The sequence below is a fragment of the Oncorhynchus keta genome, chromosome 4, assembly GCF_023373465.1.
Source record: "Oncorhynchus keta strain PuntledgeMale-10-30-2019 chromosome 4, Oket_V2, whole genome shotgun sequence".
Taxonomy (NCBI): domain Eukaryota; kingdom Metazoa; phylum Chordata; class Actinopteri; order Salmoniformes; family Salmonidae; genus Oncorhynchus; species Oncorhynchus keta.
The window spans coordinates 24,573,297-24,598,838 of NC_068424.1; the positions used below are offsets into that span (position 1 = coordinate 24,573,297).

Consider the following 25,542-nt stretch of genomic DNA (forward strand, 5'->3'; position numbering starts at 1 on the left):
ACAGGTTTTAAGCTTATTTCCTGCAATTCTACACATTTTGTCATGGGGTGCAGAGTATATTGCAGTTTTAAAAGTACATTTTCTTGCAATTCCATACATTTTGCCATGCCTAATGTGTATTCATGTGATATTTGAGTGACTCAAACATTACAATAAAATCTCATGTCTAAAAAAAACCTAGCTAAAAAAAGATTAGCTGACATGAGCTAGTTGATCTGGACATTTCTGACAAATGATAAATAGCTCTCTATGGTATGTAATGACTGACATGACAAGAGGAAAACTGATTATGTACTACCCAATTTCAAAATTACACGATGTGCGTTCTACTATTACAGCATTCAAGAGTAAGTTGAAAGCCGGACTGAGTTATGGAGTCTCACTTCCTTGTTGGCAACTCATTGGCTACTCACAACCTTTTTCAACTCAACCAAATTTTTGTGGGACATTGCTTTGTAAAATGCAAATTCCTTGACATAAATTGACTAAATGAGTCTTGATTCTGGTCTCTTTCTCAGTTCATTAGTGCTGTTTACAGTAGACTTTGTGTTGCCATTGTATGCTTCATTGGAGCACATTGGTTAGGTTTTACACAACTTTCACCAATGGCACAACAGCAAGACAGCAAGAAATATAGACGATTATTTGCAGAACCTGCCCCTTCATTGTCTGACCCTCGGGTCATTGTTTTGAAAAAGATGAATGTGTCCTCAATAACAAACCTGGTTAAATAAAGGCAATAATATTGTCAACCTTCGTATCAGAAATCTGTTGTGCAGCCTCTCGCTCTGATCAAAACATTTGGGAATAGGAAAGTTGTGAGAACTGGAGTTAAAGGGAATGTCGGCTACTGCTGTATTCTTGTATTCCTGGCTAAATTCATGCAGTGCAAGTTATGCAACTTCCCTGATTGGATGGACTGGGATTGCATGGGTAGTTCTGGCATGTCTGCCTGTTGACACCTAGTAAATTGAATTTGAACAGCTAATCCTGTCTCACGATTGCAATTGAACTGTATAAATTCACCTTTGACTTCATTATTCCCATACCATTATTACAGAGAATCAGACCAATTATGCTACCCTCTGCCTATTGGCTACTCAGCTTATTCAAGTCTGTCTCAAAATACAAAAAAAAAAAAGCTGTTCACCTGACTCGCCTTTCAAAGATATCTAGAAATGCACACGTTTTGTGCTCTTGTAGCAAGCAATCACCCCCCCCCCTCCCCCATTGCTGACCACAAATGATCTATAACTGGGCTAATAAATAACTAACTAATTAGCAAAGGATATGAACAAATGTATAAATGTGGTCGCTAGCTCTCGTTTTGATCTCAACAAGCGCATCTACTCACGACTGCTGATGCTGTAAATACAGTCCAGTTAAAAGTGAATGGCAGATCCATACAATGGTCTATTTGCATATATACCTACCGCAGCTCTGAGTCGTGGCTGTCAATGCAATAGAATCCTACTCCGATGCGCTCTGCCTGCAACAAAATCTCTTGTATACTTAGTTTTGCATAGTTCATTTTGTTTTCTGTATGTTGCACTGAAAGTGGCTAATATTGCGTTGATTCGATCACAATTCCCACAGTAAACGGACACATTGATAGTGTTAACTAACAGGGAAAACTCTAGAAAGTTCAGTGAAGTTCAATCTTGTGCTTCTCTGCCGCGGATATTTCTTCTGGGCGGCAGTTCCGGGGGAGCTTCAATGGAACATTTTGTTGTAGGCCTTCATCCACAGCCTCAGTAAGATGTCTGCTGCAATAACAAGAGTTTTGACTGGGATATGCCTAACTGTTGGGTCTTTCTCAGTCCCTATATACACACAGTACTGCAAAGGGTAGGCCCAATGTAAGACTCTTACATTACGATGCAGAAGAGACTTGTTTAATGCATGGCCAGGCAAAGCTCTGAGGTAGTTTGACTTTTATACTCTGACGTAGATGCATCAATCCGTACTATGCAGTCTCCGACCAAGAGAACACAGTGAAAATGGCACCGCATGGGTCCCATATCTTCTATGTGAGCTGAACTGGGTCCGGACATGGCGTGTGAGCATTTGTTGTGCACAGATTTAGAGAGGAATGACGAGGATTCAGGTATTCTTCTAGAGTAGCCAGCTGAAGTTACGCAACATGGGGAGACACGCAACATCGCTGCGGAGAATAACAACCGCCTGCCCCATCAATTGACACGGTATACTCTTTCCCGAACCGCACCCTTTTAGACCTCTGTGTGTATCTCTTTCTCTCTTTCTCTCTTGTTAGTTAGTTAGTTAGTTAGTTCTCTGATTTGAAGAGGTAGACCAGTCCATTGGTAGCTGCCTATCTTGAGAAGGGATGAATAGGCACGTACGACGCCAGCGATGATGTGCCCACATGTCCATAAACTAGGTCACCAGTTTGGCCTTAGTAGGCTAGCCCATATGAAAGTGGACCGTGTCTCCTGGGACTTTTCCAACTGCTCCCTCAACGTCCCTCCCCACTCCCTCCTTCAACACTCGCCCCCCCCCCCCCACACACATGCTCAAACGTTTAGATTCTTACATATTGGTCTTGACAGGAAGAAGAAGAGAAAAAAAGTGTTGGGAGGATCTCTTCTGCTGTCCTACCAATCCAGTCAATTTAAAGGAGGAGTTAGGATGGAGTGTCACCTTGTTACCTACCGTCCAAAAGTGGAAGTTGCTTCACAGGCTCTCTTTCCGTTCCCATGAAAACCGGAACATCCGGTTGTTGGGGACTGGGCACAGGCTAGTTGTCACATGTATCTATCCTGTGAGTGTCAGGGATCAGTGTCAATTCCTTTGGCATGGTGAGGATGTTTTAATGCTCACTGTGGGACTTTGTATCTTATCACCTGCTGTGATGTCTGCTGGGATGTCTCATGATTGGACATGATACAGGTTTTCTGCAGAGTCTTTGGGATTGATCGCTTAAGCAATAAAGCTTGAGGGAGTGTGGTGTATATGGCCAATATACCACGGCTAAGGACTGTTCTTGCGCACGACGCAACCTGGATTGTCTGGATACAGCCCTTAGCCATGGAATATTGGCCATATACCACAAACCCCAGTGGTGCCTTATTGCTATTATAAACTGGTTATCAACGTAATTCGAGCAGTAAAAATAAATGTTTTGTCATACACGTCTGATATACCACGGCTGTCAGCCAATCAGCATTCAGGAGCTCGAACAACCCAATTTAAAATCTACATTTATAGCTCTGGGAAACTGAGGGTCGGTACAATGCGTTAGGTGTTTTATGTTGATTAGATTTATGAACTTCACCTGAACCTTTTTGAAGGTGTTCTTTAATATGGACGGGCTTATGACATCAGAACATGAATAACAAATGTTGAATTGTCTCTGAGCAAATGATCCCGTGTCGCTCAGTTGGTAGAGACTGGCTCTTGCAACACCAGGGTTGAGGGTTCAATTCCCACTGGGGAACAAGTATGAATTAGTTTGACTTACAGTAGTGAGTGCATTTCAATCTGGATAAGATCGTCTGCTAAATTACTCAAATGTTAATGTATGTCATTTTTACTTTCATTTTCCACAGGTCATAGAACCACCTGCTATTGGAACCATAAATAGTTGCTATAATCCCCCATTGAAAAGCAATCCTGACTTCCAGGATTCTTGCTGGATCACTCCCCCGCTGACATCCTTACACTGTGCTTCTCTTACACACGTGGCATGCTGCAAGTAGAAAAGTACCACACTAATATTAGACACAGCACACAGGAATTAACCCTCGGTTCAAAGGGGATTTGATGACATTGGGATTTAGCGTCATTAAAGTCTGTAGATCGTACTGTACTGTCTGTCAGTGCAAGAGTGTGACATGGAATCGCTTCCTCTTGCCTCGGATGCCGCCACATATTTACTCCCATTCCCTATATTTATGTTATCCTTCCCCACACACACAATCAATTTATTTGCCATAATATCTCCGCCCTCTAGTCCGCTTTAAAGGCCCCTATCACACAATGACATTCTGACTTTCTTTACAATTACCACAGGGCTTAGGCTGCAAGCTTCTTATTCCCAGCAGCTGGATCAAGCAGCAAAAGTTACACCGACGAAAGCACACAGGTCACTCTTCACCAGGTCTGAATGAATGAATTTGGTTGACTCACATACTCACATAAATGGGTGCGGAAAGGAGACACTGGCTATTGAGTGTGTTGAAACGTGAGACGCTCGCAAATGGTGTCTCGGTAGCGCCATACGTAGACCTACAGTATCTCAACCCCCATTTAGAGGCTGTCTGCTATTCTGCTTACTCTAAACACTTGCTCTGCGCGATGCTCTGCAGAATGCTGGGTAAAGGGCCGGCTCGGCTCACAGTTTGGTGCCAGAATGTTCTGTCCCCACACGCTGTTAGGCCTCAGGTGGGCGGAATGGCAGCGTAAGCTGTTGCCAGACACATGAAAGCAGCCAACTCTGACATTCCAGTCTGCTGTGTGTTGATATACAATTCCTCACAAGAGGAAATGTCATACTCTTAGCCTCTGAAAACTAGCATTAGCTAAAGTAGCATTAGATCAAATATATGGGATGAATTATGCATGCATGTTTAAGGTGACTATTTTAGTGTTGCAAGGTGAACAATGTAGAGCCTTACATTTCCAAATAAATAGTGTAGTGATTGATTAATGCAATTTAGTAGGCCCTAAAACATCTTATCAACCCTTTTTGAGGGAACTTTATTTAGCAAAACAGAATCATAAGATTTCGTAAATTGCCTCAATTATCTCTCATTTTCTTTTGATAGTTGTAACAAGTCGGCTGTTAGGCCTGCTTTTGTAACACAGACCAAAATAACTCATTCCCATTGTTTGTTTAGTCTTCACGCTCTGTCTGGGTCTGTAGTTTTTCCTCTGTTGATGGTATCGGCTAGCCAGACTGACGCTAATGCTAAAACAGAACCCATTGGAAATGAGTGGCTAAATAAGAATCATCTCCACTTGTCACTGCCCTCTGTAGCAGTCATCATTTTAGATATTTTTTAGCCAACTCTATTTTTAGCCTTCGACCCAATGTAATCAATGAATATTTGTTGCTTCTAGCGAACTATAATTACATACTCGTACTACATGTTTTTGAACCATCTCAACCATGAGGAGGATATGTGTGTGTTCGTGATTCATCCAGCACTCCCATTACAAGCTGTAATAGCTGGATCAATGACCCATTACCACCAGGCATCGATCGATCACCATCATATCCCCCCAATGTCCCAGTAAAGAAAATCTATGGGGCTGAGCTGAAACTCGGTGAAGTGAAAGTTGGATTCATTTTCTTGTCTTCCAAACAAACTGGGTCCGTTTCCCGATTAATGATGGAATTTAGGCGTACGAGTGTATTTAACAATGGGCTCTATCCTACAGTGGCCAAAGATTTAACATACGTTTCCCAAAACGCCACGCAGAGAGAATGTTCGCTAAGTGCGTCGTTTGAACATGTCGATACAGATGGGATCGAACGAAGGGGAACGCTGCTTTTGAGTCATACTTGAATAGGGAATGCTATCTTTAACATTACATTTATTTCCCAGTACTGATGACGGATCAGCTCCTTGAGCGATGGTATCACCTGCGGCTGAAAATAGAACTCAATTGATTAAACATGAAATGTATTTCAATATGATTCACATAGGCCTATAGCCTACTGTTTATATTTTAATGCAGTCAGCTCGGTTTTCATTTGAAGAATTTTTAAACTGTACGTCGTTTGTATCAATTGAAAACATATTGGCAACTTTTTCACACAGAAACGGATAAACCATATGATTCTATGTTTAGTGGAGATCTTCTGTGTATAAAGTGACACGGGAGGGTAAAAGTTATATAACGGTGCCCTTAGCTGTTCTACGAGTGGTCTGAGGCAGGGGTAGATTACGAGTCGCTTTTAAGTGCAACGTTAATAACGATGGTTTTAGGAAACAGATTTGAGATTTACAAATGCTCCTATAAAGATTCTAACAATTTAACTTTTGGGAAACCAGGCCCTGGTTGGTTTGAGCTTTTACCATAAGTTTTCTGGTTGATCTCTGGTTAACAGCCAGTTAACCTACCTCAGCCGATACAGTCATTTTAATATGATCTTTTCCACTTCAATGACTTTAATGGAGGTTTGTTTTTTCAAAAACTCTCTTCTGCTTCCACAGGCGATGGCATGCCAAAGGAAAGCAGTCCGTTCATAAACAACACAGACAATGACAAAGGGAATCTATACGATGGGAAGAACATGGCCCTCTTTGAGGTAACTGTCAACATCCAACAGCCTTGATTTATATATAATGTTATCTGTAGTATTTCATTTGACCTTTGACCTAAGCTTTGACTTAGGTCTGTTGGTCAGGGATTCGATGCTAAATGGAGTGAGATGACAACTGTGCGGCAGGGGCTTTTTCTGTTATTTCTATCCACTGTCTAATGCCATTTGGCTGCTCTAACCTCTCTATGCTAGTGATACATTATATTGAATCCTATGAATAACATGAATTATGGACTATTTCTACTTCTCTACTATAATTTGATCCAGCAGAGATTTTCTAATCTCATTTGATTTCTCTGCAGTTTCTAAATTCCTCTTGACCGTTTCTCCCATCATTGCAGTTCTCAAGTTATTTCCTTGACCCTTATGCAGAGAGCTTGAATGCTAAGAGGTGGTATGACACTTTTTGTTTTATGGTATTTTTTTTGCTCACAGGAAGAGATGGACAGCAACCCCATGGTGTCCTCTCTGCTCAACAAGCTGGCTAACTACACCAACCTCACCCAGGGGGTCAAAGAGCACGAGGAGGCAGACGACGACGAGGGGCCAGCCAAGACTAAGAAACCAGTCAAGGTAAGCCTGTTGTCTCCACACTGTGTGGACAATAACGTTTAAAAATTATATTTCTAAATTCTGAGATCCACTTAGTGACACAAGCCACTTCTGTGCACATCCGACTCCTACTGCCCGAGTTTGGTGATAATGACAAAGCAAATGTAATCCTCTCAACGTGGGGACTTTGTGGGTGTTCTGAAGTGTGGAGGAAATAGCTTTGTTTGGACTGTTGGTACTGTAGATGGAACAGCCTATGGTTTCAAGACCATGTCTTCAATTTAGTGTATCCCATCGTGTGTATTTTCTGCTGATTTTATTGTAACCTTTAAAAACTGCTGAATGAATGATTGCAGAACAGGGTCTTTGACCAGAGCAAACATTCATTGTGCAGCACGTGTGCAGCACGAAGGACATGCAAACATTCCCACTTTGTTTGCCTACACTGTGATTGATCAGTGTTGCCTTTATACTTACTAACACAACTTCTTCTATCTATCCTAGACTATGGTGACCTCATGTATCAAAACACAAATAAGACCTTACTTTGTGGATCAGATGTCATTTATAACTATCTTTTGCAGATGAATTATTGGATACCATTATAAGACATCATTGCACAAAATATGGATGACTGAATTGTCTGTCACTCCCAAACAGAAGACAATTGCATTGATACCCAATGTATTTTTGAATGTGTCAACTTACATTTCCCTGTATATATTAAGGAACACCTAACTTTACAAGAGTCACACTACTCCTTTCGACAACAGCAGCAATGACAAGGGGACATGGTGATGTTAGAGCAAGATCTTTCAGATACAAGGCCCGACTGGAATACTTTACCTTCAGAAATCAGGGCATGACAATCACACTGTGATTTAAGAAAGCCCGTTTTCACCTGTTAAGAACAATCTGCTTGTGTTTTTAACTAATAGAAACATCATGTGCAGGTATTTGTAAATAAAAATGTACGTACTATGACTTCAGAAAGTATTGATACTCCTTATTCCACATTTTGTTGTGTTACAGCCTGAATTCAAAATGGATTCAATATTTTTTTTCTCACCCATCTACACACAATACCCCATAATGACAAAGTGAAATCATGTTTTTAGACATTTTTGCACATGAATGAACGGCCAGCCGGCTTGGCTCGCAACCATTGGGGCACGACCTATATTTTTGTTGAGGCATGAAATAGTAACCTATGAATACAATTATTCAAATTAAAGTTTTTTTTATTTAATTGGTAAACCATTGTAGAAAACCAATTGTACACTCGAGGTTCTGCAACGGCTGTACACTCGAGGTCCTTACCACGGCTGTGCTGATCTATGGTACTCGGCTCCGCCTCATACCTATGACCGTAGCAGAGACGTGCAAATGAGTTGTTTAGCACACTATCTCGTGTACAAGTGCTTTATTCAAAATCTGTTTTTTAAATGTATTATTTTTCTCCTATCACAGCCATTTAACTCTTACTGTTTTAAAGTCGCCATTGTCCTCATGGTGAAATCCCTGAGCGGTTTCCTTCCTCTCCGGCCACCAAGTTAGGAAGGACGCCTGAATCTTTGTAGTAACTGGGTCTGTTGATACACTTTGGATGGTGTAATTAATAACTACAACATGCTCAAAGAGAGATTCAATGTCTTTAAAAAAATGTTGTTTAAAAACATGTTTTACCCATCTTCCAATAAGTGCCCTTTGCAAGTCATTGTTTTTATTAAAAGTTGTTCCTTAATAGGTCAGTTGTTTTTTGGTTGAATCTGTATTTATTGTAGTTTGAGTTGTTTTCAGTTGTATTGGTACTGTTACAGTTGTATTTATTAGTAGACCTTACAGTTGTTTTTATTAGTTGTATTGTAGTTGTTACAGTTGTATTTATTAGTAGTTGTACAGTTGTTTTTATTAGTTGTATTGGTAGTTGTTCAGTTGTATTTATTAGTAAAGTTGTTTTCATATTGTAAACAGTTGTATTTATTAGTAGTTGAGCAGTTGTTTTTATTAGTTGTATTGGTAGTTGTTACAGTTGTAGTTGTAGCAGTTGTTTTTATTAATTGTATTGGTTTGTTACAGTTGTATTTATTAGTTTTACAGTTGTTTTCATTAGTTGTATTGGTAGTTGTTACAGTTGTATTTATTATGGAGACAGTTGTTTTTATTAGTTGTATTGGTAGTTGTTACAGTTGTATTTATTAGTAGTTGTAGCAGTTGTTGAATACTTATTGACAGTTGTTTTCATTAGTTGTATTGGTATTTGTTCAGCTGTTTTATTTTGTAGTTGTTTTCATTAGTTGTATTGGTAGTTGTTACAGTTGTATTTATTGGAGTTGCAGTTGTTTTCATTAGTTGTATTGGTATTTGTTACAGTTGTATTTATTAGTAGTTGTAGCAGTTGTTTTCATTAGTTGTATTGGTAGTTGTTACAGTTGTATTTATTAGTAGTTGTAGCAGTTGTTTTCATTAGTTGTATTGGTATTTGTTACAGTTGTATTTATTAGGAGTTGTAGCAGTTGTTTTCATTAGTTGTATTGGTATTTGTTACAGTTGTATTTATTAGTAGTTGTGGTTGTTTTTGATTGTATTGGTAGTTGTTACAGTTGTATTTATTATTATAATTAGTTGTAGTTGTTACAGTTGTATTTATTAGATAGTTGTTTTATTTTTTTTAAAGTTGTATTTATTAGTAGCAGTTGTTTTTATTTTGTATTTAGTTGTTACAGTTTATTTATTAGTAGTTGTAGCAGTTGTTTTTATTAATTGTATTGGTAGTTATTTATTAGTAGTTGTAGCAGTTGTTTTCATTAGTTGTATTGGTAGTTGTTACAGTTGTATTTATTAGGAGTTGTAGCAGTTGTTTTCATTAGTTGTATTGGTATTTGTTACAGTTGTATTTATTAGTAGTTGTAGCAGTTGTTTTTATTAGTTGTATTGGTAGTTGTTACAGTTGTATTTATTAGGAGTTGTAGCAGTTGTTTTTATTAATTGTTAGTTTTCAGTTGTATTTATTAGTAGTTGTATTGTTTTTATTAATTGTATAGTTGTTACAGTTGTATTTATTTTAGCAGTTGTTTTCATTAGTTGTATTGGTAGTTGTTACAGTTGTATTTATTAGGAGTTGTAGCAGTTGTTTTCATTAATTGTAGTTACAGTTGTAGTTACAGTTGTTTTTAGTTTAGTTGTTTTCATTATTGGTAGTTGTTACAGTTGTATTTATTAGTTGGAGTTGTATTGGTAGTTACAGTTGTTTTTTAGTAGTTTAGCAGTTGTTTTTATTAATTGTATTGGTAGTTGTTACAGTTGTATTTATTAGTAGTTGTAGCAGTTGTTTTTATTAGTTGTATTGGTAGTTGTTACAGTTGTATTTATTAGGAGTTGTAGCAGTTGTTTTTATTAGTTGTATTGGTATTTGTTACAGTTGTATTTATTAGTAGTTGTAGCAGTTGTTTTTATTAGTTGTATTGGTAGTTGTTACAGTTGTATTTATTAGGAGTTGTAGCAGTTGTTTTTATTAATTGTAGGCCTATTAGTAGTTGTACAACTTGTTTATGCTGTTAATGTACAGTACCAGTCAAAAGTTTGGAGACTTACTCATTCAAGGGTTTTTATTTTTACTATTTTCTACATTGTAGAATAATAGTGAATACATCAAAACTATGAAATGACACACATGGAATCATGTAGTAACCACAAAAGTGTTAACAAATCAAAATATATTTTAGATTTTTGATTCTTCAAAGTCGCCACCCTTTGACAGCTTTCTACACTCTTGGCATTCTCTCAACCAGCTTCACCTGTAATGCCTTTCCAACAGTCTATATGTTCTTTATGCTCTTTATGCTGAGCACTTTTTGGCTGCTTTTCCTGGTCCAACTCGTTCCAAACCATCTCAATTGGGTTGAGGTCGGGTGATTGTGGAGGCCAGGTCATCTGATGCAGCACTCCATCACTCTCCTTCTTGGTCAAATAGCCCTTACACAGCCTGGAGGTGTGTTGGGTCATTGTCCTGTTGAAAAATAAATGATAGTCCCACTAAGCGTAAAGCAGATGGGATGCCGTATCGCTGCAGACTGTTGTGGAAGCCATGCTAGTTAAGTGTGCCTTGAATTTTAAATAAATTACTGACAGTGTCACCAGCAAAGCACCCCCAAACCATCACACCTCCTCCTCCATGCTTCACGGTGGAAACCACACATGCGGAGATCAACCGTTCACATACTCTGCGTCCCACAAGGACACGGCTGTTGGAACCAAAAATCTCAAATTTGGACTCATCAGACCAAAGGACAGATTTCCACCAGTCTAATGTCCTTTGCTTGTGTTTATTGTCCCAATCAAGTCTCGTCTTCTTATTGGTGTCCTTTTAGTAGTGGTTTCTTTGTAGCAATTTGACCATGAAGTCCTGATTCACCCAGTCCCCTCTGAACTGTTGATGTGTCTGTTACTTGAACTCTGTGAAGCATTTATTTGGGCTGAACTTTTTGACGCTGGTAACTCTAATGAATTATCCTCTGCAAAAGAGGTAACTCTGGGTCTTCCTTTCCTGTGGCGGTCCTCATGATAGCCTGTTTCATCATAGCGCTTGGTGGTTTTTGTGACTGCACTTGAAGAAAGTTCTTAAAATGTTCCAGATTGACTGACCTTCATGTCTTAAAGTAATGATGGACTGTCATTTCTCTTTGCTTATTTGAGCTGTTCTTGCCATGATATGGACTTGGTCTTTTACCGAATAGGGCTAACTTCTGTATACCACCGCTATCTTGTCACAACACAACTGATTGGCTCAAACTTATTAAGAAGGAAAGAAATTCCACAAATTCACTTTTAACAAGGCACACCTATTAATTGAAATGCATTCCAGGTCACTACCAAAGCTGTCATCAAGGCACAGGGTGGCTACTTTGAAGAATCTCAAATACATAATATATTACACTTTTTTTGGTTACTACATGATTCCATTTGTGTTTATTTAATAGTTTTGATGTCTTCACTATTATTCTACAATGTAGAAAAACGGTATGTTTTATTATTATTATTTAATTGTTATTAGATAGTAGTTGACATTTTTATTGTTACTGTATGCATGCACAGTTGAAGTCGAAAGTTTACACCTCCTTGCTCGCACACACTTTCAGTTCTGCCCACAAATGTTCTATGGGATTGAGGTCAGGGCTTTGTGATGGCCACTCCAATACTTTGACTTTGTTGTCCTTAAGCCATTTTGCAACAACTTTGGTAGTATGCTTGGGGTCATTGTCCTTTTGGAAGACCCATTTGCGACCAAGCTTTAACCTCCTGACAAACGTCTTGAGATGTTACTTCAATATATCCACATCATTTTCCTGCCTCATGAAGCCATCTATTTTGTGAAGTGCACCAGTCCCTCCTGCAGCAAAGTACCCCCACAACATGAAGCTGCCACCCCTGTGCTTCACGGTCGGGATGGTGTTCTTCGGCTTGCAAGCCTCCCCCTTTTCCTCCAAACATAACGATAGTCATTATGGCCAAACAGTCTATTTTTGTTTCATCAGACCAGAGGACTTTTCTCCAAAAAGTACCATCTTTGTCCCCATGTGCAGTTGCAAAACGAAGTCTGTTTTTTTATGGCGGTTTTGGAGCAGTGGCTTCTTCCTTGCTGAGTGGCCTATCCGGTTATGTCGATATAGGACTCGTTTTACTGTGGATATACAGTGGGGAGAACAAGTATTTGATACACTGCCGATTTTGCAGGTTTTCCTACTTACAAAGCATGTAGAAGTCTGTAATTTTTATCATAGGTACACTTCAACTGTGAGAGACAATCTAAAACAAAAATCAGAAAATCACATTGATTTTTAAGTAATTAATTTGCATTTTATTGCATGACATAAGTATTTGATACACCAGAAAAGCAGAACTTAATATTTGGTACAGAAACCTTTGTTTGCAATTACAGAGATCATACGTTTCCTGTAGTTCTTGACCAGGTTTGCACACACTGCAGCAGGGATTTTGGCCCACTCCTCCATACAGACCTTCTCCAGATCGTTCAGGTTTCGGGGCTGTCGCTGGGCAATACGGACTTTCAGCTCCCTCCAAAGATTTTCTATTGGGTTCAGGTCTGGAGACTGGCTAGGCCACTCCAGGACCTTGAGATGCTTCTTACGGAGCCACTCCTTAGTTGCCCTGGCTGTGTGTTTCGGGTCGTTGCCATGCTGGAAGACCCAGCCACGACCCATCTTCAATGCTCTTACTGAGGGAAGGAGGTTGTTGGCCAAGATCTCGCGATACATGGCCCCATCCATACTCCCCTCAATACGGTGCAGTCGTCCTGTCCCCTTTGCAGAAAAGCATCCCCAATGAATGATGTTTCCAACTCCATGCTTCACGGTTGGAATGGTGTTCTTGGGGTTGTACTCATCCTTCTTCTTCCTCCAAACACGGCGAGTGGAGTTTAGACCAAAAAGCTCTATTTTTGTCTCATCAGACCACATGACCTTCTCCCATTCCTCCTCTGGATCATCCAGACGGTCATTGGCAAACTTCAGACGGGCCTGGACATGCGCTGGCTTGAGCAGGGGGACCTTGCTTGCGCTGCAGGATTTTAATCCATGACGGAGTAGTGTGTTACTAATGGTTTTCTTTGAGACTGTGGTCCCAGCTCTCTTCAGGTCATTGACCAGTGGTCTTGTATGTCTTCCATTTCCTAATAATTGCTCCCACAGTTGATTTCTTCAAACCAAGTTGCTTACCTATTGCAGATTCAGTCTTCCCAGCCTGGTGCAGGTCTACACGCAAGATCTCGCCCCGTGGGGTCACAATGATCACAAGAACGGTGAGCAAGAATCCCAGAACCACATGGGGGGACCTAGTGAATGACCTGCAGAGAGCTGGGACCAAAGTAATAAAGCCTACCATCAGTAACACACTACGCCGCCAGGGACTCAAATCCTGCAGTGCCAGACGTGTCCCCCTGCTTAAGCCAGTACATGTCCAGGCCCGTCTGAAGTTTGTTAGAGAGCATTTGGATGATCCAGAAGAAAATTGGGAGAATGTCATATGGTCAGAAGAAACCAAAATATAACTTTTTGGTAAAAACTCAACTCGTTATGTTTGGAGGACAAAGAATGCTGAGTTGCATCCAAAGAACACCATACCTACTGTGAAGCATGGGGGTGGAAACATCATGCTTTGGGGCTGTTTTTCTGCAAAGGGACCAGGACGACTGATCCGTGTAAAGGAAAGAATGAATGGGGCCATGTATCGTGAGATTTTGAGTGAAAACCTCCTTCCATCAGCAAGGGCATTGAAGATGAAACATGGTTGGGTCTTTCAGCATGACAATGATTCCAAACACACCGCCCGGGCAACGAAGGAGTGGCTTCGTAAGAAGCATTTCAAGGTCCTGGAGTGGCCTAGCCAGTCTCCAGATCTCAACCCCATAGAAAGTCTTTGGAGGGAGTTGAAAGTCCGTGTTGCCCAGCAACATCCCCAAAACATCACTGCTCTAGAGGAGATCTGCATGGAGGAATGGGCCAAAATACCAGCAACAGTGTGTGAAAACCTTGTGAAAACGTTTGACCTCTGTCACTGCCAACAAAGGGTATATAACAAAGTATTGAGAAACTTTTGTTATTGACCAAATACTTATTTTCCACCATAATTTGCAATGTGATTTTTCTGGATTTTTTCCCCTCATTTTGTCTGTCATAGTTGAAGTGTACCTATGATGAAAATTACAGGCCTCTTTCACATTTTTAAGTAGGAGAACTTGCACAATTGGTGGCTGACTAAATACTTTTTTGCCCCACTGTGTGTGTGTGTGTGTGTGTGTGTGTGTGTGTGTGTGCGCTTTTCTTTTTTTTTTTTGACATGGTTGAAAATGCATCTCATGAGATATCATCCTGTAAAATGTTAAGTAAATAAATACTTGTTATGCTCCAAGAAAGCCACCACCACACCCACATCCTCCCATAAAGAAATCAAACGACTCTGGCCACCACAACGACATCAAAAACACATTCTTGTCATACTTTTCACAGACCGTTGTTTTCTTCAGGAAATGTGGTCAAAACTGCAAGAATTGAATGCAGGTTAGAATCTGAAGTGGAGCCCTAGTTCTTTATGTGGTGCAACTCATTTTAACCAGAGCTCTGGTCACAAATAGTGCGCTATATGAGATAAGCTTTCATTTCGGACGCATCCTAAGTCTGGGTGTTGTGCAATAGGCTTTGCAGCGCACCCCCTCCTGAAACAGTGTGATCGTTGAAGGGGCCTGTGTTCTTTTTGAACCTTTATTTAACTAGTCAAGTCTGTTCAGAATAAATACTTATTTACAATGACCGCCTACCCCGGCCAAACTCTAAACCGGACGACACTGGGCCAATTGTGCCCCGCCCTATGGGTCTCCCAATCACGGCCTGTTGGGATACAGCCTGGAATTGAACCAGGGTCTGTAATGACGCCTCTCGCACTGAGATGCAGTGCCTTAGACCGCTGCACATCTCGGGAGACCCAAGGGGCATGTGGTCCCATAGGGTGAAAAGCATGGTTGATAATCATTCATGCAATCTCTTTTTCTACTGGGCTGAATTCATCTGGTGTTCTGTTGCGTTATCTGGTGTTGTCCTTTAAAAGGGCAATCTACAGTTTGAACAATAACAAAGCGGACACGCCGCCACTGACTTGATAAACAGCTGAGGGATGGGGCTGGAGAAATATAACCACTCTCAAAGTCATGGACTGACCATCCATGATATCAACATTATAGGTTTATTAACCATGTTTTGAGCTGCACAGTGTTTTGTTTAAAATTACATTGTTTGCAAACAAATGCTTTTATTTGGGGTTTTGATGGTGTGACATTTGAACTCAAGCTCATGAAGCTTCTAAGTTATTTTCTTCAAGAATCAATGGGTATTTACAGTGCATTCGGAAAGTATTCAGACCCCTTGACTTTTTACACATTTTGTTACGTTACACCCTTATTCTAAAATTGATGAAATAGTTTTTCCCCCATCAATCTACACACAATACCCCATAATGACATAGCAAAAACAGGTTTTTTGATTTTTTTGCAAATGTATAAAAAAACAAACATCAAATTTACATAAGTATTCAGACACTTTACTCTGTACTTTGTTGAAGCACCTTTGGCAGCGATTACATCCTTGAGTTGTCTTGGGTATGACGCTACAAGCTTGGCACACCTGTATTTGGGGAGTTTTTCCCATTCTTCTCTGCAGATCCTCTCAAGCTCTGTCAGGTTGGATGGGGAGTGTCGCTGCACAGCTATTTTCAGGTCTCTCCAGAGATTTTTGATCGGGTTCAAGTTTGGGCTCTGGCTGGGGCACTCAAGGACATTCAGAAACTTGTCCTGAAGCCACTCCTGCGTTATCTAGGCTGTGTGCTTACGGTTGTTGTTCTGTTGGAAGGTGAACCTTTGCCCCAGTCTGAGATCCTCAGCATTCTGGAGCAGGTTTTCATCAAAGAGCACTCTGTACTTTGCTCCGTTCATCTTTCCCTCAATCCTGACTAGTCTCCCAGTCCCTGCCGAAGAACATCCCCACAGCATGATGCTGCCACCAACATGCTTCACCAAATGTGCCATGTTTCCTCCATTACATTACATTTTACATTTAAGTCATTTAGCAGACGCTCTTATCCAGAGCGACTTACAAGTTGGTGCATTCACATTTACATTACATTTACATTTAAGTCATTTAGCAGACGCTCTTACAAGACTTTGGTGCATTCACCTTATGACATCCAGTGGAACAGCCACTTTACAATAGTGCATCTAAATCTTTTAAGGGGGTGAGAAGGATTACTTTATCCTATCCTAGGTATTCCTTAAAGAGGTGGGGTTTCAGGTGTCTCCGGAAGGTGGTGATTGACTCCGCTGTCCTGGCGTTGTGAGGGAGTTTGTTCCACCATTGGGGGCCAGAGCAGCGAACAGTTTTGACTGGGCTGAGCGGGAACTGTACTTCCTCAGTGGTAGGGAGGCGAGCAGGCCAGAGGTGGATGAACGCAGTGCCCTTGTTTGGGTGTAGGGCCTGATCAGAGCCTGGAGGTACTGAGGTGCCGTTCCCTAACAGCTCCGTAGGCAAGCACCATGGTCTTGTAGCGGATGCGAGCTTCAACTGGAAGCCAGTGGAGAGAGCGGAGGAGCGGGGTGACGTGAGAGAACTTGGGAAGGTTGAACACCAGACGGGCTGCGGCGTTCTGGATGAGTTGTAGGGGTTTAATGGCACAGGCAGGGAGCCCAGCCAACAGCGAGTTGCAGTAATCCAGACGGGAGATGACAAGTGCCTGGATTAGGACCTGCGCCGCTTCCTGTGTGAGGCAGGGTCGTACTCTGCGGATGTTATAAAGCATGAACCTACAGGAACGGGCCACCACCTTGATGTTAGTTGAGAACGACAGGGTGTTGTCCAGGGAGGTTCTTAGCGCTCTGGGAGGAGGACACAATGGAGTTGTCAACCGTGATGGCGAGATCATGGCGGGCAGTCCTCCCCGGGAGGAAGAGCACAGGTTCAAGGTGGTGGTCATCCACACTGTATGTCTGCCAGACATGCAGTGATGGATTCGCCACCTGGATCATGATTAATTGTGTGTCGTCTGCATAGCAATGATAGTCATCAGGGGGAAAGGAGTCTGAGCAATGAGGAGGGACCATGTGAGGTTATGACAGAGCCAAGTGACTTGGTGTATAGCGAGAATAGGAGAGGGCCTAGAACAGAGCCCTGGGGACACCAGTGGTGAGAGCGCGTGGTGAGGAGACAGATTCTCGCCACGCCACCTGGTAGGAGCGACCTGTCAGGTAGTACGCAATCCAAGCGTGAGCCGCGCCGGAGATGCCCAACTCGGAGAGGGTGGAGAGGAGGATCTGATGGTTCACAGTATCGAAGGCAGCCGATAGGTCTAGAAGGATGAGAGCAGAGGAGAGAGAGTTAGCTTTAGCAGTGCGGAGCGCCTCCGTGATACAGAGAAGAACAGTCTCAGTTGAATGACTAGTCTTGAAACCTGACTGATTTGGATCAAGAAGGTCATTCTGAGAGAGATAGCGGGAGAGCTGGCCAAGGACGGCACGTTCAAGAGTTTTGGAGAGAAAAGAAAGAAGGGATACTGGTCTGTAGTTGTTGACATCGGAGAGATCGAGTGTAGGTTTTTTCAGAAGGGGTGCAACTCTCGCTCTCTTGAAGACGGAAGGGACGTAGCCAGCGGTCAGGGATGAGTTGATGAGCGAGGTGAGGTAAGGGAGAAGGTCTCCGGAAATGGTCTGGAGAAGAGAGGAGGGGATAGGGTCAAGCGGGCAGGTTGTTGGGCGGCAGGCCGTCACAAGACGCGTGATTTCATCTGGAGAGAGAGGGGAGAAAGAGGTCAGAGCACAGGGTAGGGCAGTGTGAGCAGAACCAGCGGTGTCGTTTGACTTAGCAAACGAGGATTGGATGTCGTCGACCTTCTTTTCAAAATGGTTGACGAAGTCATCTGCAGAGAGGGAGGAGGGGGGGGGAGGAGGATTCAGGAGGGAGGAGAAGGTGGCAAAGAGCTTCCTAGGGTTAGAGGCAGATGCTTGGAATTTAGAGTGGTAGAAAATGGCTTTAGCAGCAGAGACAGAGGAGGAAAATGTAGAGAGGAGGGAGTGAAAGGATGCCAGGTCCGCAGGGAGGCGAGTTTTTCTCCATTTCCGTTCGGCTGCCCGGAGCCCTGTTCTGTGAGCTCGCAATGAGTCGTCGAGCCACGGAGCGGGAGGGGAGGACCGAGCCGGCCTGGAGGATAGGGGACATAGAGAGTCAAAGGCGTCCTCCAGACGTGATGCTTGGCATTCAGTCCAAAGAGTTCAATCTTGGTTTCATCAGACCAAAGAATCTTGTTTCTCATTCTCTGAGAGTCGTTTAGGTGCCTTTTGGCAAACTCCAAGCGGGCTGTTGTGCCTTTTTACTGAGGATTGGCTTCCGTCTGGCCACTCTACCATAAAGGCCTGATTGGTGGAGTGCTGCAGAGATGGTTGTCCTTCTAGAAGGTTTTTCCACCTCCACAGAGGAACTCTGGAGCTCTGTCAGAGTGATATTCGGGTTCTTGGGCCCCTCCATGACCAAGGCCCTTCTCCCCAATTGCTCAGTTTGGCCGGGCGGCCAGCTCTAGGAAGAGTCTTGGTTGTTCCAAACTTCTTCCATTTAAGAATGATGGAGGCCACTATGTTCTTGGGGACCTTCAATGCTGCAGACATTTTTTGGTACCCTTCCCTAGATCTGTGCCTCAACACAGTCGTGTCTCAGAGCTCTACAGACAATTCCTTCGACCTCATGGCTTGGTTTTTTCTTTGACATGCACTGTCAACTGTGCGACCTTATATATACAGGTGTGTGCCTTTCCAAATCATGTTCTGTCAATTGAATTTACCACAGGTGGACTCCAATCAAGTTGTAGAAACATCTCAAGGATGATCAATGGAAACAGGATGCGCTTGAGCTCAATTTGAAGTCTCATAGCAAAGTGTCTGAATACTTACTTAAATAAAAACATTTTTTTTTACATTTGCAAACATATTTAAAACCTGTTCACTTCGTCATTATGGGCTATTGTTTGTAGATTGAGGACAACATTTATTTAATACGTTTTAGAATAAGGCTGTAATGTAACAACATGTGGGAAAAGTCAAGGGGTCTGAATCATTTCCGAATGCACTGTAGCATAAATTTACAAGTAAAAAAAAAAAAAAAAAAAAAAGAAAAGGATGTTTATGAACAAACCTCATTCTCTTCCACGGGTCTGACACAACCCAGCCCTTTATACTTCTTCTCTCACGGTTTCAGCCTGGAGGAACCTTTTATTAAGTTGTTCTTCCAAGTCAGTTTGTTGCTAAAAATCTAAAGAAAATACCCACACTGTTTTCCAAGTGGTGCTGCAATTCCACAGCCTCTGTCCCATGCCAATTGCCCCATCACATTTTCTGCATGGAGACCAGATGCGGATAGACATTTCTGATTGGTGCTAGAGTGCCAAGGATGGAGTGAGAATAACACCCCTGGCCTGTCCAGGTCTCCACTCTCAGAACAGGATAGTGGGACTTTCCTTTAGTTATAGATTGAGAGATGGTCGAAAAAGTAGCTACAACTTTGGAGAAATAGGAGACGGTACTCTACTTTCAGGTCCGTTTCCGTTTCTTTTGACAATCACAGTACCCCCTCCTTTCTTTAGCTGTTGCGAAACTTCTCTTTCTCTTTTTCTGGAATGGATCTGTGAGGGCGATACCTGTGATGAAAGTTCTGGAAAGTTTAATCACGGTGCAGGGTAGAACTGTTTGCTTCGCTGTACTTTTTCCAGGAGGTGATAAGGTCAAGCTATTATACTCTGAGAATGGGACATTTTCCTCCAGCAACAATGCTTGTACTGTATCTCCATGACCCCTTGGTATGTTTTTGACCTTGAATGCATGTATTTATCAAAAAACACAATAATTGGTGGGGTGTTTGATTTCAATTGCGGGAAACAAGGATTTAATTTAATGTATCTTACAAACGTGTTATTAAGCTCCTGGCCAAGGCGTCATATAAGGCACCAGACCAGACAATAATATTTAATGTTTAAAGAAGAATGCATTTTCCGATGCTTTTCACTTGGGCATTTTGTCCTAGTAGTGGGTCTGGGTAATATTATAGTTGAGTGGTACACTATGATGGGGGATGGGATTACCCCCATATCAAATTGTCATGACGGATAATGAAAAGCAATATCTTAAATGTAATCCATTTCTAAATGCTACAGTAGTTGAATATGATTGATATAGTGAAACTGATCTCCTTTACCTGTCGTCACCCTGCCCCCCTCCCTTCTCAGAGTCCTGCGTTGGGCACATTAATCGGGGTGTACCTGCCCTGTCTGCAGAACATCCTGGGGGTCATCCTGTTCCTGCGCCTCACCTGGATCGTGGGCACCGCTGGCATCATGGAGTCCCTGGCCATTGTGGTTATGACCTGTTCCTGTGTAAGTATATAATAATTTATCCAAAGCGACCTAGTCACGCGTGCATACATTTTATGTATGGGGGCCCTGGGAATCGAACCAACTATCCTGGCATTGCAAGCGACATGCTCTACCAACTGAGCTACAGAGGACCATTACCTAACCAGAGACTGAAGACTGTTAGGTTGAACGAAGACCGCAGTCCGCAGTCCTGCGGTGTGCAGATATAAATGGACGAACATGGCATTTCGGCAACTTTTATATCGGAATGCTCCCACCTGATCTTGCCTCTCGTCTGCCTTCCGTCCATTGAGGACATGTATTTCCATTGTTCAAGTGGTAACTCGACCATCTTGTTAATATAATAGATAATCCTTGGTGATACTATTTATTTCAAAAGCTCCCTTTGTACAACATCTTTGAAGGCTGTGGTCATTGATGTGAATACTAACAGTATGTATATTATAAACTGTGCATACAATGCCATCAGAATCTGCTAAATTACCAACCCATTAAGAATTATTGGGGTGGTGTTGTGTTAGTGTGAGAAAGAGAGCGGGAGAAAGATTGAGAGGGAGTGAGTGATTTAGTCAGTCCTGGTCACTGATCCCCCTATATTTAGCTGCGAAGCTCGACTTAGAGCGACGTAGAGCTCCCGCTACTGATGACACCTGGCAGCTTGATATCTAATCTTCTCTGCCTTGTCTCGCCACAAGCCTCGCTGACACACAGGGGCCTGGCTATATTTATTAACCCAGCCCCCTCAGACAATGGTTTCTCAAAGCCTTGGTGTGGCGGGAGAGAGAAAGGCTTAAGGCTAGGCTCAAGATTGAGCCTTTCCTGTCTTTGCGCTATCGGACGGAAGTACTCTCCTCCTCACCCATCGGCTTAAGAGCTATGAACAATAGAAGCCACGCGACTCCCAGTGTGTTACCTAATGACTGTAATGGATTGAGCAGCTTTAGTGTGTGTGTGTGAGACACACGAGTCTGTTGCTGTCTCTATGTCATCGAAGAGCCACTGCTCGTCAAAATGTGTCGACATGATCACTAAATAATAGTAGGCTTTACTAAGTAATAGTAGGCTTTCATTGTGATTGGCATACAGTGGTGTGAACCAATATTGTTTTGGACATGTGGAAGATAAGTTCACACAACTACGAATAAATACATTCTGTCCTCTCGTTGTAATAATGAAGAAATGGTTTGTAACTTTCTACGTGGCTAAATGCAAAGTATGCCAGTAAAGAATTGAAAGAATAGCCTACAGGAGAGGTGAGCCAGTGTACAAAGCTCACCTATTCAATGCAATCAGAACTGCATAAAGAACCTTAATTTACTGACTTTAAGGTAGTTGTGGAAAGGGTTCTACATGGAACCCAAAAGGGTTCTACCTGAAACCAAAATGGTTCTACCTGGATCCAAAAAGGGTTCTTCAAAGGGTTCTCCTATGGGGACAGCCGAAGACCCCTTTTTAGGTTGTTGATGGCACCTTTTTTTCTGAGTGTGTCGTTTGTGTCTTCAAAGATACACACATCCATCCTGTTCACTTCCACCTGGCTAGACATACACTGGACAGCACTTTCCATTTCACTCATTCCACACAACAGACACCAATGTAGCCTTCTGTTGAATGCTGCTTCCATTCAAATGGATAAGCTGTTTTTAGGGGGTAAATTGCCAGCTAATTGGCTTTTCTCCAGTTCAGCACATGGCCTGAAAGAAAAGCAGGAAGCAGGGGACAGGGCTTTATTTTGATCAATCATTGCCACCCGTGTCAGCTCAAGGGCAGGAGGAGTGTTATGTAACCACCAACCAGTTAGATACAAATATCCTTGAAACCCGTTAAACACTCCCAAAACAGACCAATTTCACGAAAACGGGGTTCACATCAATTACCCAGCCGCCCACGATTGTGTTCCCAAAGATTTATAAGCCATAGCTGAGACATTTAGCCACTAAATATAGGATAAGCTCCCCTTTTGATTATTTTTCTGTAGATTCCATGAGGTTTAGATAAAAAAAAATACGGCTCCTGCTGAACCTAATCAAATATTTAGAGATTTTTTTCGCTCTTTGCAGACAATGCTGACCGCCATATCAATGAGTGCCATTGCTACAAATGGTGTGGTTCCAGGTAGGTTTCCAACATGGATAATGGTACATTTCTACTTTTTCAAAATACAATTGAGCTGCCCTATAATTCCCTTCACCTCAAGACATTACGTTGAATTTCAACTTCAAGTGAAGATTAAATCGATTAGCGAGTTGGGTTCCAGCACCAGAGGGAACAATATATACCACTCCACTACACCCTAAAGTGAGTTCCCCAAAGGCTGTTGTTGTGACTGACTCTGTCCCCCGTTGTTGGTCTGTAAGCTGGAGGCTCCTACTACATGATCTCCAGGTCCCTGGGGCCAGAGTTTGGCGGGGCCGTGGGGCTCTGCTTCTACCTGGGGACCACTTTCGCTGGCTCCATGTACATCCTCGGTACTATAGAGATTCTACTGGTGAGTATCCTTTGCAAAGATACCATAATTTTTGTGACCACCTGCTCTGAACCGATAACAACACTGCCAGATAAGGCTGGTTTTTGAACGTGCAAAAACGCTGTACCTTTACTGAACTGAACTTCCCTGATGACACCCCATCTCCCTTCTCTTCCCAGACCTACATTGTGCCTAGCGCGGCCATCTTCAAGGCAGAGAAGAAGGAGGATGAGGCTGAGGCACTGCTCAACAACATGCGGGTGTACGGCACCTGCTGCCTCACCCTCATGTCCCTGGTGGTTTTCGTGGGTGTCAAGTACGTCAACAAGCTGGCCTTGGTCTTCCTGGCCTGTGTCATTCTCTCCATTCTGGCCATCTACGCCGGAGTCATCAAGACCGCCTTCGAACCGCCAGACTTCCCGTGAGTCTAAACTCACAGCCTTGTATAAAAATACAACCAGAAACATCTAGAAGAGATCACACACATTACTCTTACCTCGGATCATACGTCTCCTCAGAATGTCTAAGGTCTCTGTTTTTTGTTTGTTTGTCAAATGTAATATTTCAATGTTTCGTTCTATATCCTCCTCCCAGCATTTGCCTGTTGGGGAACCGCACGCTGCAGAACCACAACTTCGACCAGTGCTTGAAGACGATGGAGGTGGACAACGTGACAGTCACCACCAAGCTGTGGTCCCTGTTCTGTGACTCTCCAGACCTCAACGCCACCTGCAACGAGTACTTCACCCTAAACAACGTCACTGTGATCCAGGGCATCCCTGGCCTGACCAGCGGTGTCATCAGAGGTGACGGGCTACCTTTACAAAGATTGTTTTAGACGGTGGCTATATGCTCTATTCATGAATTGGCATTTTGTTACGGCAGATTTCTCCTAATGCATGTAATGAGGTCTACAAAACTGATTTGGGATGAAATTATCCAACAAACTTTGATTGTGCGGTAAACTATACCTTAATGTAAAGCCTGTGCTTCCGACCCCTATCCTAATAGAAACCCCGATTACGATCATTAGTTTATTTGTAAAGCATAATGCTCCTCTGACTACTTACTATATTGCCTTTTTTGAACCTTTATTTAACCAGGCAAGTCCGTTAAGAACAAATTCTTATTTTCAATGACGGCCTAGGAACAGTGGGTTAACTGCCTGTTCAGGGGCAGAACGACATATTTGAACCTTGACAGCTCGGGGATTTGAACGTGCAACCTTTCAGTTACTAGTCCAACACTCTAACCACTAGGCTACCCTGCCGCCCCTTTTGAAGCGCTTGTGAAAATTAGATTAGGAAGATGTACAGGAAACGTGATCCATTCCTGAGATCCAACAGAGTGATGCTTGAAGTAAGTCTTGTCGAACTGTTCCCTGGCTTATTTACTGACAGGATCTTTTTTTACATGACAGATGGGACTGTCTTGAATTCAGTCAGCCCAGTATCATCTAGATCCATCATAGATTTATGCTGAACTGCAGGGTTACCACAGCTGCCAGAAGTCATAGTTTTGGGTTACCACAACGTCCAAGATGTTCAGGACATTCCAAATCTCTGACATTGATGTCCACTCCCCCATCATCACTTCCAAAGTCCTCAAATTCCCGAAGTTATGGAATTGGGCCTGTGCTGGCAGGTGATTGATGAGTTCCATATGAACTCTGTGTTCTTCCTTCAGAGGATAGGGACTAGTGATCTTTCTTTCTCCCTTCCTCTCTCTCTTTTTCCCCTTCCTTCTCTTCTCCCTCCCTCTCACTCTCTTAACCACCCTCCACCCCCCTCCATCTCTCCCCATCCCTCTCCCACCGCTCCATCTCCCTCTGCTCCATCCCACTTCCTCTCCCACCTCTTTTCTCCCTATCTCCTAACCACCCCTCCTCCCCCTCATATAGATAACATCTGGGGGGACTACGGTCCTAACGGCATGCTGGTAGAGAATAAGCACCAGGCATCAGAGCCGGCTGCAGACACATCCCAGGACATCTACATGCCATACGTGGCCAACGACATCACCACCTTCTTCACCCTGCTGGTGGGGATCTACTTCCCCTCCGTCACTGGTACGTTCACATGGATATCCACTTGTCAGGGAAGTGTTGCTAGGGTACACAATGGTGGATCTTTGTAGGTGGAAGGTGCTCTTTGGGAAAGGGATTAAGACCAAGGCACATTCACTTGTTTCAATTGGTTATTCGCTTTACACTTTTTAGAAGAACTTTCATTAATAAGTAGTAAGCATAAGTAAGCTATTT

At 42.5% G+C, this 25,542-nt stretch overlaps 1 protein-coding gene across 8 annotated transcripts in view; it reads left to right on the plus strand.

The window, feature by feature from the left end:
- Positions 1–25,542, plus strand: part of slc12a7b (solute carrier family 12 member 7b) — an 86,731-nt gene that overhangs the window by 40,033 nt on the left and 21,156 nt on the right. For all 8 annotated transcript variants that reach the window (XM_052504648.1, XM_052504653.1, XM_052504666.1 and 5 more), the window contains exons 2-9: positions 6,183–6,277; positions 6,728–6,865; positions 20,669–20,815; positions 22,876–22,930; positions 23,173–23,303; positions 23,462–23,703; positions 23,877–24,088; positions 25,183–25,350. In XM_052504648.1, coding sequence (XP_052360608.1) covers positions 6,183–6,277; positions 6,728–6,865; positions 20,669–20,815; positions 22,876–22,930; positions 23,173–23,303; positions 23,462–23,703; positions 23,877–24,088; positions 25,183–25,350 — 1,188 coding nt within the window. The remainder of the gene's footprint in view (positions 1–6,182; positions 6,278–6,727; positions 6,866–20,668; positions 20,816–22,875; positions 22,931–23,172; positions 23,304–23,461; positions 23,704–23,876; positions 24,089–25,182; positions 25,351–25,542) is intronic.